General features: G+C 43.6%; 1 protein-coding gene across 1 annotated transcript in view; it reads right to left on the bottom strand.

The window, feature by feature from the left end:
• Positions 1-16,459, bottom strand: part of MYO10 (myosin X) — a 238,375-nt gene that overhangs the window by 40,321 nt on the left and 181,595 nt on the right. Inside the window, exons 20-21 of the mRNA XM_005672397.3 lie at positions 737-861; positions 530-644 (exon numbers count right to left, since the gene is read on the bottom strand). Of these exons, the coding sequence (XP_005672454.2) occupies positions 530-644; positions 737-861 (240 nt within the window). The remainder of the gene's footprint in view (positions 1-529; positions 645-736; positions 862-16,459) is intronic.

The following is a 16,459-nucleotide window of genomic DNA, read 5'->3' on the forward strand; positions in this document are numbered from 1 at the left end:
CAGTCCAAGTCTACCTCTAAGCAGAGACTTGAAGGGTGAGTTAGTTAAACAAGGAGCGGGGAGAATTTCAAGTAGAGAGACCTGTCAACCTGTGAGGACACACCCCAAGGTGTGACCTCCCACCCTCCATGAGTTACTCTCTTGTTTAATCCTGCTAGTGTGGGTGGAAACTGTGACTTCTTTCTAGCCCACAGAACGAAGCAAAAGGTCTGCAGTCTCACTGAGCCACTGGAGGCTGCCCAGCACTTTCCTGGCACCGGCTTGTCCACCACGCCCACATTTTTCGAGTGACTGAAGGAAAGCACATGCGCTTGGGATAGGATGCTTCACTATGTCTCCAAGAAAAGAGTCCCTGAAAAGGGACTTCAAATAAAAGATTCATGTCGGGAGGACCAAGACTACGGCGGGCACAATACCACGCGTGTCTCCTCAATGCCAAAAAGTAATTGGCTTGCAGTCAACACAGAGCACGGAACTCTAACATCTCTCAGGGGCTGAGGGGACAGGCGTTCTTTCTCTGAAATTTTACCTTCGTCTTCCCCAGCTGCCACTCGCTGCTGGAGGAGTCGTAGAGCTGCAGCAGGGCGGTGCACTTCCCACGCACGTCTTCGGGCAGAGCCACGTTCCTCAGCAGCACCTTATACCTGCAACATACGGACGCCCAGCATCACCTTCAGCTACAGCCCCCTTCCCAATCCCAGTGGAAAGAACGAGGCTCTCTTCAGCTCTGTCTTGCCTTTTGTAAAAATCCTGGAAGGGTCTCCGGACGGCATAGCCAGCCTTCCGGATCCGCACTGTCTCCAGCATCCCCGAGTACCGCAGCTGGTTGACCACGACTGCCTGGTCAAACTGGTCGGGCATCTGAAACATGCCAAGAAGGGAGAAGATACAGATGGCACCCACCCCCTCCCTGCACCACTGGTCTACGCACACACAGAATCACACAAGAGAAAACGAACCCCACCACATGTACCCACAGCCTAGCTGTAACAACCAGCACCCCGTGTCAATCCTGCCCCCTCCTTGAGTCAACTCATTTACTCCCCGCCCTGGGATTTTTTTTTTTGAAGTCCCAGATAGCACACCATCTCTCTCACAGGTTTATCAGTATCAATATAAAACATAATCACAACACGACTATCGTTATCTTAAAAGAGACCAACAATTCCTTGGTATTAATTAACATCCAGGTTCAAATTTCTGGTTATTTTACGAATATCATAAACCCACTCCATTTTTAATGCTGTGTTTGCCAGAGCATCTAAAATGTCATCCATGGAGTTCCCACTGTGGCACCATGGGATTGGCAGCATCTCTTGCAGCGATAGGTTTCAGGTTCGATCCCTGGCCTGGCATAGCGCGTTAAAGGATCTGGCGTTGCCAAAGCTGCGGTGTAGGTCTCAGCTGTGGCTCCAATCTGATCCCTGGCCCAGGAACTCCATATGCCACAGGGAAGCCAAAAAAAAAAAAGAAAGAAAGCAAAGTCAGACAAATACCACTTTATTTGCTTTTTAAAATTTAATTTCCAGGCCTTTTTTAGCTGAAGAAGGCAGTGACCCAGTGAGGGCTGGGGGGGAGGGGTTAGGGGCTGGGGAGGAAAAGGAGAGCTCGCAAGTGGAGAAAAGTGAAAAGAAAAAAAAAAAAAGAATTTTAATTTTCTCAATTTCTTGTCAAAAACCCCATTTATCAAGAGTTCCCTGCTGTGATCACTAAATCAATCCCAGAACATACCAATGAAAGACAGGAAATCAAAACCAAGACTTAACATTCTAAACCACATTCTCTTATCTGTTCAGTTGCCAAACAAACTGGCACGGCTTACAGGACAATGGCCTTTCAGGGTAAAGCCCCAAAGTAGGCCATTTCCCACTTACGGATTTTGGGGCAGTGATTTGTTTTTTAATCCAAATACCCCATTCCTTTTAATTCACCTGTATTTTATATCCTACACACTATGTATAAAATGATGGGAAAGTAGCACCATAGGACCTAAGTACACTGTTAAAAAGTGCGAGAACGAAAATGGAAAGTGGCTTAAATTTGCAAGCCTTAAAAATAAGCCAGTCATTAACAAAATCAGGCGGAAAGCCAAGTTATTCTGTATGCTTTCCAAACTAGCAAAAAATAAACCTGAAGAATGCTCTGCAAATCTCCCTCGAAGCGTTTGATGGAACAGCTGCCACCATCTCCAGCAGGATGACTTTGCTCGTGTTTAATTTCTTACAAACACTGTGGTCAAATTGTCTCTACTCAGCAGTATTCTACTCGAATCTAGCCAATAAATTAGGGCAAATATCCAGAGAACGGTGGCTCACTGATTTCTAGTCTAGATTATTTCAAACATCCTTAGACAAGAAAGAAAAACATAAAAATTTGAAAAAATGAGCTTTGCTTACTCCTCTACCTCATCTTTGGATTAAAAAACGGAGAGAGGCAATTGTTCTGAAGTATTTGGTTCAAATGCTCCTGTTAGATTTATTTGGGAGTGTAATGTGAACAGCAGCAGTCACAAAGACTAATGGAGAGCTAATAGAAAAACACTGAATAAAGCATCAGACTTAGTTAACTCTCTTGAATCCATAAGCAGAGAAACCTACCAATTTCATATTTAATCACCTGATGCTCACAGACTTTTTAAATGAAAAACACAAACAAAAAACTCTCAATGCCTCTCCAACTTTCACCATTCCTGACCCAGACTGTTTTTCCTTGCTCCCTTTCTTTCAATCTCTATCTAACAAAGTCTACACACAATTCCTCAGTTAGGCACTAGTTATTAAAACACTCTAAAAAAAAAAAAATTACGAAAAGGACACCCCATCCACAAAGTCCGGCCAACACTTACCATCTTCCAGTCCCTCCGAGGAACATTCCACTTTTGGTTAGGCTCTCAGGCCAAAATTCATATGGAAAACAACTGCCACACTGACCTTTTCGCCACAGCTAAAGACACTGAACAATAATGAACACCATTCCTGTGCTTTAAAAAGTGCTCGGTCGCCATGACAACCCCTTCCATTCTCGGGGCTAATTAGTGTGGTGTGGTTGTAGGATTTCATACAGCCCAGGGAGGGAGCCACCAGGAGGGGCCACTCTTTCCAGGCTCCCTTTGTGACTGTGTTTCTGCCCCTTCACAGAAATTTAACCAGGGTGAGGGGGGTCTATAGGCAGACTGTCGCCCCGGGCAACCCACAGGGCAATCACGAGGGGACCAGACCTGTATTTCCATTGGTGGGTTTCTTTTTAGTTTTAACTTCCTTTTCTTCCTGGCGAATTTAATGTCCAAAGACGACACAGCTGGAAGGTGGACAATTCACAGCTGAAAAGCATGTGGCCTTTCAAAACTTCCCTAACACACTCCAGTCGGCAGTGGTAACGAGTTTTCCAGAACTGGAGTTGTGTCCCCCCCCATTTCACTCCCCTCCCCCATCTTCAAAGACTGCCTGCAGTGTCCTAACTGTGATGTCTGGATGGCCCACAGACAGGGAGAATTTGGGAAGAGCCATCAACCAGGGCAATTACAGTCCAGGGAGCCGGGTCCTGATCCACTGACTGAATATTAAATGATTAAACACCTACTGTGCGCCAGGTTTTGTGATTTGTGCTCAGGGGAAACACAAAGGTGGGGGCTGGATTCTTTTCTGTCTTCAATCAACAGCCCTCACCAGAGGGGCACATTCACTACAATTGACGAACCTACAAGGACACATCCTGGTCGCCCCAAGTCTATAGCTGACATCTGGGTTCACTCTCGGTGTTGTATATCCTATGGGTTTTGATGACAGTGTAATGATAGGTGTCCACTGTCAGAGCACCAGACAGAGTGGTTTTGCTGCCCTAAAAAAACCGGTGCTTCACCCATCCCTCTCTCTCTCTTTGCAATCCCTAACAACTGCTCATCTTTTTACTGACTCCAAGGGTTTTTTCCTTAAGACTTTATTGTTTTTTAAAGAGCAGTTCCAGGTTGTTAGTGAAACTGAGAAGAAGGTACCGAGATTTCCTTTATACCCTTGGCTAACCCCACATGCATAGATAGCTTCATAGGGTTGATTCTGTTTCCAAGAACCCTGAAATTTAAGAGGGTGACAGGTATGGCATATATCACTACTTCTATAGTAGACAGTCCAATATAAAGCCGTACTCAACATTAAAGTTATGTCCTTTGGGAACACAAGAGAAAGAAAAGTCCTGAGGAGGTATGGGTGGCACATGAACTTGAACCCAGGGCTGACCCCTAGTTTGGGCTCCCACAACTACTATCATGGCAAGAGGGGAAGGGACATTCTATGGAGAGCACAGCACAGACCAGAGCCAAAAGGGGGAAAGAACTCGGCATGTTTAGTGGTTGGTCTGGGAAAGAACAGGGAGGAGGGGAGGGGCCTGGGCTGATGGTGGACGCTGCCCTCAAGTCTGATGCCACTGTTTTCGGGATCAGGAGCCCCCTGCGGGTCAGACCTGTGCTGAAGAAGATCAGGCTGGCAACAGCCAAACTGGAAACAAGACCAGAGGAATGGCTGGGTATATTTCGATATCATGCACATCATGACATGTTAGGAGGCCATTAAAAAATAGGACCAAATTAAAGATGAACTCAACAACCGTAGAGCACAGGGAACTATATTCAATAGCCTCTGATAAACCATAATGGAAAAGAATATAAAAAAGTATATATACACAGACACATACATGTAACTGAGTCACCTCACTGTTTAGCAGAAATAACACTGTTAATCAACTATACTTCAATAAAAAAATTAAAAAAATAAAGATGCACTAATTAACTCAGATCTTTTGCAAGGTGAGAAAAACAGATGCAGAAAAGGATGTATTACAATCTCACTGTTGTAAAACAAACAATGGCCTTGTCAAAAAACCACCTGATCTATTTATGTACATGTGTGAATATATACACCTAGATATGCACATGCAGAAAAGGACAAGAGGACACACAATAAGCTGTTATTGTTAACCAGTGAGGGGCACTGCTCTGGGTGGTGGGAAGAAGAGACGGCTAAGAAAAAAGGGGGGAAAATTAGACGGCATCAAAAGAAGAAAATTATCACATCTATACAATTTGAAAAGCTTCTACATGGATATATTTCTTTGAAGACATTTAAAAATAGTATTTTTAAAAATTAAAAAGAGGAATTCCCATCGTGGCACAGTGGTTAACAAATCCGACTAGGAACCGTGGCCTTTCTCAGTGGGTTAAGCATCCGGCATTGCCACGAGCTGCAGTGTAGGTCACAGACACGGCTCCAATCCCACGTTGCTGTGGCTCTGGTGTAGGCCAGCAGCTACAGCTCCGATTAGACCCCTAACCTGGGAACCTCCATATGCTGCAGGTGCAGCCCTAGAGAAAAGGCAAGACAAAAAAGACATTAAAAAAAAAAAAAAAAAGTCAGATACCAGTTTCTAAAGGTCCTGCATGCAACAGGATGGAAATGGGGGCAGAGAAGCAGAGAGACCAGTGGAGAAGCTGCTGAAAGGTTCTTGGTGCTTTATAAAGTAGAAACAACTCAAATGCCCCATCAACTGATGAGCGAATTGAAAAAAATGTTCCACATCCATACAATGGAATATCATTGGCCATTAAAAAATTGAAGTGAGGAGGCACACTACAATACAGATGAGCCTTGAGAACATCCTACTAAGGGAAAGAAACCAGTTACAAAAGACCACATGCTGCATGATTCCACTCATAGGACACGTCCAGGACAGGAAGTCTACAGGGACAGAAAGCAGAGTGGCGGCTGCTTAGGGCTGGTGGAGGGGGTGGGGAGACAGAGGATAGGCAGCCAAGAGCTAAGGGGATTTCTTTTCGAGGTGATGAAAAGGTTCTAAAAGTATTTGTGATAATGATTGCACATATCTGTGAATATATGGAAAACCACTGAATTTCATACTTTAAATGAGTCAATTGTATGGTAAGTGATTTATATCTCAATAAAGTTTAAAAAAAAAAAAAGTACTGTAAAAGCCAGACTCACCCAGGCACATTTAAAATGGACAGAAAGAGGAGTTCCTGTCATGGCTCAGTGGTTAATGAAGCCGACTAGCATCCATGAGCATGTGGGTTCAATCCCTGGCCTCGCTCAGTGGGTTAAGGATCTGGTGTTGCCATGAGCCGTGGTGTAGGTCGCAGATGCCACTCATATCCTGTGTTGCTGTGGCTGTGGTGTAGGCCAGCAGCTGCAGCTCTGATTGGTCCCCTGGCCTGGGAACTTCCATATGCTGCAGCTGTGGCACTTCAAAAAAAAAAAAAGGGGGGGGGGCAGACAGAAAGGAGGGAGTTCCCGCTGTGGCACAGTGGGTTAAAAGTCCAACGGAAGAGGCTCAGGTTGCTGCAGGGGGGCGGGTTCAATCCCTGGCCCAGTGTAGTGGGTTAAAAGATCCAGTATTGTCACAACTATGGCACAGGTGGCAGCTGTAGCTCTGATGTGATCCCCAGCCAGGGAACTTCCATATGTCATGGGTGCTTCCATAAAATTAATAAAATAAAATAAAATGGAAAAAAGGGGGTGGATGCAAGAGAAAGCTTGCATCCTAGAGACAGGATTACATATATTTAGCTTCAGGTAATTTAATTCTGCAAAAAAAAAAATTAAACTTTTTCACTTACAATCTGAAAAAAAAATACAATTTCAGATGCTGAGACAAAATAAATTGACTGATAACAGAGCATGCTAAACCCTCCACAAAAATCAATTAGGAGCAAGCCCAAGCTTCTGCAACTAAAACATCCAAATAAAGGGCAACAGAGGTGCTGACAAACAGGGACTGAGGACAGGGGAGGTGCTTTACAACAAATTAGAAAATAAAAATGCATTTATGCCCAACGCATCTGATTACCCTGAACATTCCCTAGCCTTCTATAATTTCATAAATATTGCAGAGACCATAAGAAGTGTGACAGCAGAGCTGGAAATAGCCACCTGTCCATGGCAAGGGGACATTCAAGTTGTGCCTATTTAATTAAAGAAAATAGAGTTAATGGATCCTTGGGGTTCTAATGCTTTTCAGCACTTGAGAACTCTCAGAAACCAACCAAGGAGCCTTGGGATGAGCCCAGGGAGGTGGGGTGGGGTGGGAATGCAGCCAGCCCTCGGGTTTGGTGGGGAACAGCAAGGACTGCAGGAAGAAAGACCCTCTCATTCCTTTGACGGCAAAAAGTCACACACACTGATGAGGCACTCCATCTACAAGAAACCCAGGCAGGGGGTGCAGGGGAGATGCAGCACTACTGCTAAGGCGATACCCTCTCCAGGTCTTGGAGTTTCCTGAAGACAACACACACACTCTTAGTCACTCTGTGGAGAATAAGCTGGATAAAGAACAAAGAAGTCAGGCCAAAAGTGACTCTTATTTCACTCTGCCATCAGCCACTGCTCTGCACTATCACTTAGCATGGATCTATGAGATCAACTTTTCCTTATTTTGATATGAGGAAAGAAAACTATTCTCTCTAGAAGAAATGACATGCTCTATTTGACTCTACATTCATAAATAAATGACCACCGTAAGCATTGTAATTTGCTTACACACTTTGTGCCAAAGAGGAATTAAGGCAAGATACAATAAACAGGAAATAAATATAATGATTAAAAGAGACACATGGTAGAAAAAGGCAGTGTGTTCCCTTTTGCCTTGGCTGACAGGAAGCTCAAAGTTAAATTTAATTCTCAATGGTAACTACTGTTAACCAGGTATTTTATTTTGCCTTCATTTTTGAATCACACTTCATAGATGTTAATCAACCAAGTCTCCATTAAGGAGCATATATTATTTTCACAGTCTAAGAAAGCAACCATAAAATGCATAATCTTGAAAACATTTATAATTGTTTTAAAAAGAAGAATTCTATTATTCCACCCTCAAAGAGTTACTGATGATTATACACACAGAATTTCCAGTACTTGTTTAGCTGCCTTGCAGAGACCAAGTCCTCTTACTTATGTGTGTGGGGAACCCACAGCAGTCTTTCAACTCAGACAGCACTGAACACAGAAACCCAATGGGGTGGGTTAGATGAGAAATACTATTCCATTCGTAAAGGAGGAAACTGGAAATGAGCAAGGCTAGACGGCCTGCTCCAACCAGTTTTAATATTTGCTGAAATCAAACAATTAAAGCTCAAAGAGCCTTGCATTTTGCCAAACTAGTATGTGAACCAAACTTGTACACACCAAACCCTATTTTCCTACTGATAACATTCTAAAATCAGGGGCATATTTCCATAGAATGTAATTCTCAAAGGAGTGAACTGAAAACGTCTTTGGGGAAAAGATGATGATGGAATCTAGGAGAATGTGCCCTATATCACAGCATTTCCAGAAGCACTTGGTCTTCAGGGCCCAAAGAAACATTTTCTGCAGACTTTAAAATTAAGGAGGGGCCTTAGGGATAACCTGTCAGATGCTGACCTGGTGTAAATACGAGTGATATGGAAGTCACAATTCTAAGAGCCATGGCCATGTACAGCGGAAACTGGTTCACTACAGTGCAAGTTCAGCTGAACATCTAGACATGGAAATGACTAGTGAACAGAAGAAACCTTTTGGAAACTGAGCAAATCCATCTCCAGCCACTGGGCCCATTAATACAGACAATGAAAGGCTGACAACTCCATTACTCTGCGTCTCAGCCTCAGAGAACTGACAATTCTAACATTCTTTGACCCACTCACTGCAGCTCCACCCTCCTCCCCTTCCATCCTCCCTGGCTCCCCACCTACCAAGGACAGGTGCTTAAAGAGATACACAACAGTGGACACTGCGCTGGATCCCTTGGGGTGAGGGTGGCACAGGACAACATATCTAACATTAGAGCATACTGCTTTTGCTCTAATAATAAATACAGCTTGATAATGTTGCCAGTGCTTCTGAACACAGGCTACAATGCATTTCCAGAACGGGTCCTTCCCTCCCTTTTTAGGAGATGCTTAATTTATTCAAAGTCTACAAACAAACCATATGATAGAATCACAGTGTCTTAGAGATGCGAGAGCAGTAAATGTTAACTATTTTAATCAGGCATGTGCATTGATTATGAACCTTCCAGGGACCAAGAAACCACAGAAGTAGTTGTGTGGGATGCACCAGAGCAAACCTGGTCCCTGCTCTGACCCAACAAACATGGGCTCTTTGGTTCTAATCTGCTTGGTACGCAACATGTCAGCGAACACTGGGCCTGGCAACAGGGCCCTCAGAGCAGAGACATGGGATCTGGGCATTATGCCAACACCTACTGCCCTATTTTAATAGCCTATTAAATTTTTTTTTTTTTTTGGTCTTTTTAGGGCAGCACCAGCAGCATATGAAGTTTCCAGGCTGGGGGTGAATCAGAACTGTAGCCGCCAGCCTATACCACAGCCACAGCAACACCAGACCTACACCACAGCTCACAGCAACGCCGGATCCTTAACCCACTGAATGGGGCCCGGGGTGGAACTGGTGTCCTCATGGATACTAGTGGATACTAGTTGGGTCCTTTAACGTTGAGCCACGACAGAAACTTCTAAAATTTTTTTTTTCACTGTGTATCTTTTTTTTGGCCAAGCCCATGGCACACAAGAGTTCTCGAGCCAGGGATCGAACCTGTGCCACAGCAGTGACAAGACTGGATCCTGAAGCCACTGCACCACCATGGAACTCCTTAACTTTCTATCTTACAAGATTTACCCCTCAACCCAACACTGGTAGATTGCGTCTCAAAGTGAGTGGTATAACATCTAAAATTAATTATTATGAAAGAGTTCTACTTTTTCTTATTGTGCTTTTTTTTTTTTTTTTAATGGCTCCTGACCTTTTTCTGCTGGGCAACACTGTCAACTTTATTCACATACTATGTGAGCTCTGCAATGGAGGGACTTATTACACAGTCCTTATTCAGGAGGACTTGTCCCCAGGGTCCTATGAAAGGTAAAATAAGTTGATTCTTGGGTAAAACCACTACACGATTCTTCATTTTACTAATTAAGCATTGTGGGGTGAGAAGAAAGACAAGAGCATTACAGAGAGGACTTCACATGTCAGGTACGTGTATCTGAATTATGACTATGGGATATGCCTCTACCCTAATTCAACTTTAAACACAAACAAGCAAACAAATCTTCAGAAGGTGGATAACCCTCTGTTAATGAAGTAAAAAATTACAGACAAATTTACCAAAAGTTGATTATGTTACACTCATAAAATATCATTCCCAGGAGTTCCTGTCATGGCTCAGCGGTAACAAATCTACCTAGCATCCATGAGGATTCAGGTTCAATCCCTGGCCTCGCTCAGTGGGTTAAGGATCTGGCGTTGCTGAGAGCTGTGGTGTAGGTCGCAGACATGGCTCAGATCCCGCATTGCTGTGGCTGTGGTGTAGGCCAGGAGCTATAGCTTTGATTCTACTCCTAGCCTGGGAACTTCCATGTGCTGTGGGTACAGCCCTAAAAAGACCCCTCCCGCCGAAAAAAATCATTCCCAATTCTATGCTGAGTCTCGACGAGACTCCTGTCCTCACTGCTTACTAATTAACAAAAAAATTAATTAAGACACAAGGCCTCTTGATCTTGATTTGCCGTCTTTGCTACGCCAAATTCTCAAAAGCAGCTAATAAATAGTGGAGAGAAGTTTATCATGCTTTGAACAGTTTTCAAATGCATGGTTACTAAAGCAGCAATAGAACTTTCCTGACTCTGAGCAGGAAGTAAACACAGGCCAATTAAGCTACCCACAAAGGTTCTTTGTCTTCTACCAGTCATTTCGCCCTGCTGTTCCACATCTGACATGGTCTTTGCCACCTGCCAAGTTTCACATTTTGAGGAGGTAGAAATAAATTTCCTCCTGGAGAAGTGGCACCCCCCAACCCCCAGGTGAGGAAGGGGAGCAACATGATCACACAATTGGCCAACGCTGTCAGCCAGTCTTGGGGGTCAGATGATAGGGCGTGGGAACATCTTCCTCACCCAGGACAGCCTTCAAGCCACAACCTTCCCAGACTAGCAGAGTTAAAAGGACATCCAAGGAGTTCCCGTCGTGGCGCAGTGGTTAACGAATCCGACTAGGAACCATGAGGTTGCGGGTTCGGTCCCTGGCCTCGCTCAGTGGGTTAAGGATCCAGAGTTGCCGTGAGCTGTGGTGTAGGTTGCAGACGCGGCTTGGATCCCGCGTTGCTGTGGCTCTGGCGTAGGCCAGTGACTACAGCTCCGATTTGACCCCTAACCTGGGAACCTCCATATGCCACGGGATCGGCCCAAAGAAATAGCAAAAAGACCAAAAAAAAAAAAAAAAAAGAAAAAGGACATCCAAGCTCTGTTACAGGTGGGAACTGTGGTATTCACCCCAGAGCCACATAAACCTCAACTACTTAACAAGAAAGGAAAAATCTGAACATGAATAAGATATACACACACACACACGAACTCTTTCTAAGGCACAGCCTTTCCCTGTTCATGAATTTACAACACATGCCAAATTAAAACAAAGGCTTCAATTTCACATCTGAGGCCTCTACCAAGGTTCCAATCTACCTTCCCCGTCAATCCACCCCCACACATATGCTCCTTTTTTGTCAATTTAGAGAGAATTCTACCGTTTTCTTGACCAAAACCTTCACTTCCTATCTTATCTCTGGCTGAAGCCAGCTTCTGCACCTGAAATGTTCTCCCACTGTCTCTAACTGTGGAGTTTCATGGATCTTTTAGGGGTTTCTCCAATACTCCCTCCTCAACAAGAAACGGTTCTAGGTGCAACATCAACTAGTGCCATCTGTGCTCTTGACTATGCTCTTCCTCATGTCACGTATTTTTTTTTTATTATTATAGTTGATTTACAATGTTGTTAATTTCAGGTGTACAACAAAGTGATTCAGTTTCATATACATACATACACACACACACACACACACACACACACACACACACACTGTCCTTTTTGTTTATTTTATACATAGTGGTATGTATCTGCTAATCCCAAACTTCTAATTCATCCCCCTCCCCTTTCCCCTTTGGTAACCATAAACTTGTTTCTTATGTCTGAGTCTACTTCTCACAAAAAAAAATTTTTTTTTTTCCTTTTTTGGCTGCACCCATGGCATGTCAAAGTTCTCAGGCCAGGGATCAAACCCAAGCCACTGCAGTGACAATGCCAGATCCTTAACCCACTGAGCCACAAAAGAACTCTCATCTCATAAATTTTTTAATATCCACAGCACATATCCATGTGAACCCCTCATTAGAGTATAAATTCCTTCAAGGCAGGAGCTGAATCTTAAGAATTTCTCATTAAATTGGCAACCACTGGTCTAGGTACCCACGTATCCTACTGTATTTAAATAAAAGTGTGGTTCTGTTTACAGCTGTTTCAAATGTACTTGCTTGTTTGGCAATGACTTAGAAACAATACCAAAAGAACAGTACACAAAAGGGAGAACTGGTAAACTGGGTTTCATTAAAATAAACTTCTCGGAGAAAGAACTGCTAATACAATGAAAACACAAGCAACACACTGGGGAAACGGTTGAAAAACACATAGCTGAAAAAGACTGTAGTCGAAACACACAAAGAACGCTTAAAACTTGATGACACAGAAAAAAAAAAAAAAACAATTTTCAAACTAGACAAACACATCATCAAAGAATCTAAAGGAATGGCTAATGCATATGGAAAGACACTCAACATCAGTTATCTTAGGAAACTGCCAGTGAACACAATGTCATGTCACTACAAACCTATTAGAATGGTTAAACCCAGAAAACTGAAAATACCAAATGCTGACAAGGATGTGGAGCTACAAGAACTCAAATTCATAGCTTGCTGAATGCAAAATGATAGAGCCAATTTGGGAGATAGTTTCTTACAAAGCTAGACATAATCTCCACATGCCATCCATCAATTACACTCCTAAGCAGCCACCCCTCTGTACCCACAGGGGATGGGCTCCAGGACATTACTCTCCATAGATGCCAAAATCCATGGATGCTTAAGTACCTCACATTAAATGGTGTGGTACCTGAATACAAATTATGCACAATCTCCCTATATTTTAAATCATCTCTAGGTTACTTATGATACCTAATACAATGTAAATGCTATGTAAACAGCTATGAATACAATGAATGTAACTGCTATGTAAATAGCTGCCAGCCCATGGCAAATTCATGTTTTGCTTTTTGGAACTTTCTGGAATTCTTTTCCCTGAAATTTTTGATCTGAGGTTCGTTGAATTCCTGGATGTGAAACCCTTGGATAAAGTGGGTGGACTGTATTCAGGCAATTGATTGAATACTTATAGTCACTCCCAAAACATACACATGAATGTTTATAACAGCTTTATTCATAACCATCAAAACCTGGACGCAATCATCATGTCTTTCAATAGGTGATTGGAAAAGAAACTGTGGTACATCCATTCAATGGAATATTACTCAGATTTTTTTTTTTTTTTTTTTAAGAGCTCGTGGGCCCCTAAAGACTTGAAAGAATCTTGGAGTTCCCGTCATGGCACAGTGGTTAACGAATCCGACTAGGAACCATGAGGTTGAGGGTTCGATACCTGCCCTTGCTCAGTGGGGTACCGATCCGGTGTTGCCGTGTGCTGTGGTGTAGGTCACAGACGTGGTTCGGATCCCGAGTTGCTGCGGCTGTGGCGTAGGCCGGCAGCTATAGCTCCTATTAGACCCCTAGCCTGGGAACCTCCACATGCCACGGGAAAGGCCCAAGAAATGGCAAAAAGACAAAAAGACAAAAAAAAAAAAAAAAAAAGACTTGAAAGAATCTTAAATACCTAGTTCTGGAGTTCCCATCGTGGCTCAGTGGTTAACAATCCCGAATAGCATCCACGAGGATGCAGGGTTGATCTCTGGCCTCACTCAGTGGTTTAAGGATCCAGTGTTGCCATGAGCCATGGTGTAGGTCACAGAAGTGTCTTGGATCCTGCGTTGCTGTGGCTACGGCGTAGGCCGGCAGCTACAGCTACAATTCGACTCCTAGTCTGGGAACCTCCATGTGCTGCAGGTGAGCCCTAAAGACAAGTCCCCTGCCCCCCGCCCAAAAAAAAACAGGAATTAACTACCTAGTGCTAAATGAAAAAAGACTCTCTGAAATGGGCATATATTTGATTCCAATTACATGACATTCTGAATAAGGCAAATCTACACAGATAGTAAGATGAGTGGTTCCTAGAACCTCAGGGGTGAACAGCGGTGAAGAGGTAAAGCACAGGGAAATTTCAGGTTAGGGAAACTGTTACATAAGATACTGTAACAGTGGGTATACAATATAACGTGTTTGTTATTTGTCAAAGTTTGTAGAACTTTACAAGAGAATGACCCTTGAAGGATCCCAGGAAACAATTCAGATTATCACAAAAAAATCTAAATGTATTACAAATATATAAAACAACATCATGGAAGGACAAGGGGGAGAACTTGCCAACTAAAGTAGCTTTGGATGAGGAGCCTCTTCAGTGTAAGACTTAGAGGACAAAGGAGTCCTACATTGACGCTGTATTGTAGTTGATAAAGTTGTTTCCTGGGGGGTAAGAATAACAACTCTGCTGCCCCTATATGTTTATGCTGCAATGGAACAATTACATAAATGGATGGATGGTGAAAGAAATCCTTAATGCCCCTAATTCTACCCAACTAGAGCTGATTTACTCTCATGAAAACATGAAAGCAACAGCAGCAGCAAAGCCCAACTGTGATCCTGGCATGACCTCAACTCCAAAGGATCCAGTCCCAAGGTCCCAACAGCCCTTAAAAAGTGTTTCTAAAGAACAAGCCCCCTCCTCCAGCTCAATACCCACCCGCTTCTTAAAATTATTTATACGACACAACTGAAATGGGTTTCTATGGGGAAGAGTTCAGCTCAAGATGGAATGAAGTATAGAGTTAAATGAGGACAGATGTCAAAGACAATGGGAGACCCAAGTAAAGTCTTGTTTTCTTCATTATCATTAAATCAAAGAATAACGCACCCAAAGGTGTTTCTTTTAAATCAAAAACATGAGAGGATAAGTGCAATGAAAACCCCACAGCTCTCCTAGAGAAAACCACTCTTGCCAGCTTCCTATGTTTTCTTCCAGACATATTCTATGCATGTATAAATGTAGCACTGTGTGTATTCACATAAACAGATGCGCACATGTATATACAGATCAACTTTTTGTTTTTGTCTTTTGAGGGCCGTACCCGGGGCATATGGAGGTTCCCAAGCTAGGGGTCTAATCGGAGTTGTAGCTGCCGGCCTATGCCACAGCCACAAGCAACGTGGGATCCAAGTTGTGTCTGCGACCTACACCACAGCTCACGGCAACGCCAGATCCTTAACCCACTGAGCAAGGCCAGGGATCAAACCCGAAACCTCATGGTTCCTAGTCAGATTCGTTTCCACTGCTCCATGACGGGAACTCCACTTTTTTTTTTTTAAGCAAATAAAACATGTCTGACACGTCACTATTCACGTAAGGTGATCTTAGAGAGTTCCCTGTTAAGGCACACAGATACTCCATGTTTTTTCAAAGCGGCCCAGCAATCCTTACCAGAAGGTGTTTAATCAGCTCCCTAGGGAGAAACACTGAGGCTGTTTCTACCCTTTGCTGTTCTTTATTCAGCTTTTACTGAATGAAAGGAAATAAAGCGGAACCCTGGAGTCCCCACACCAGAAAATTTCCTGTCAACACCTCCAGCCCTGGCCCCCCAACAATCCTCTTTGTTTTGTGGTGAATGCAGTCCTGCACTTTTGAGGGCTAATGGTTAGGAGGCCAGAAAACAGGAAGGTGATCGCTCCAGTATGAAGCCTTACAACCTCCTCCATCTCCATCCAACCTCTACCACTAAGGAAATGCCACTACTGAGATGCCTTCTGTGTGAAACAGGCTCTTGTTCTAAGAAAAGACTCTCTGGGCTCCCAGTTTATGTAGTGTCAGCATCAGTTCGACATTTTAATCAATCAAAAACTAATTACTGGAGTTCCCGTCATGGCTCAGTGGTTAACGAATCCGACGAGGAACCATGAGGTTGCGGGTTCCATGCCTGGCCTTGCTCAGTGGGTTAAGGATCCGGCGTTGCCGTGAGCTGCACTGTAGGTTGCAGACATGGCTTGGATCCCACGTTACTGTGGCTGTGGCGTAGGCCAGCGGCTACGGCTCCGATTCACCCCTTAGCCTGGGAACCTCCATATGCTGCAGAGCGGCCCAAGAAAATGGCAAAAAGATCCCCCCCCCAAAAAAAAAAAACTAATTACTGACAAGAAGACTCTAACCAGTCTGCTAATTTTCATTCTGCTAATTTTCTTCCATGAAACTTTGGGAGTTTATCCGTCACACTATCTAACAAGGTCATTTAATAGTATTTCTAGTCCAAATGATGCATAGAAACCTAAAGGGCTGGGTTATGATAAAAGGCTGTGTCAAACTAATAATAAAAATAGCAGCTACCTACTCACTGAACAGTGACCACATTTCCACCA

This window comes from Sus scrofa, chromosome 16, assembly GCF_000003025.6.
Source record: "Sus scrofa isolate TJ Tabasco breed Duroc chromosome 16, Sscrofa11.1, whole genome shotgun sequence".
In the NCBI taxonomy this organism is placed as follows: domain Eukaryota; kingdom Metazoa; phylum Chordata; class Mammalia; order Artiodactyla; family Suidae; genus Sus; species Sus scrofa.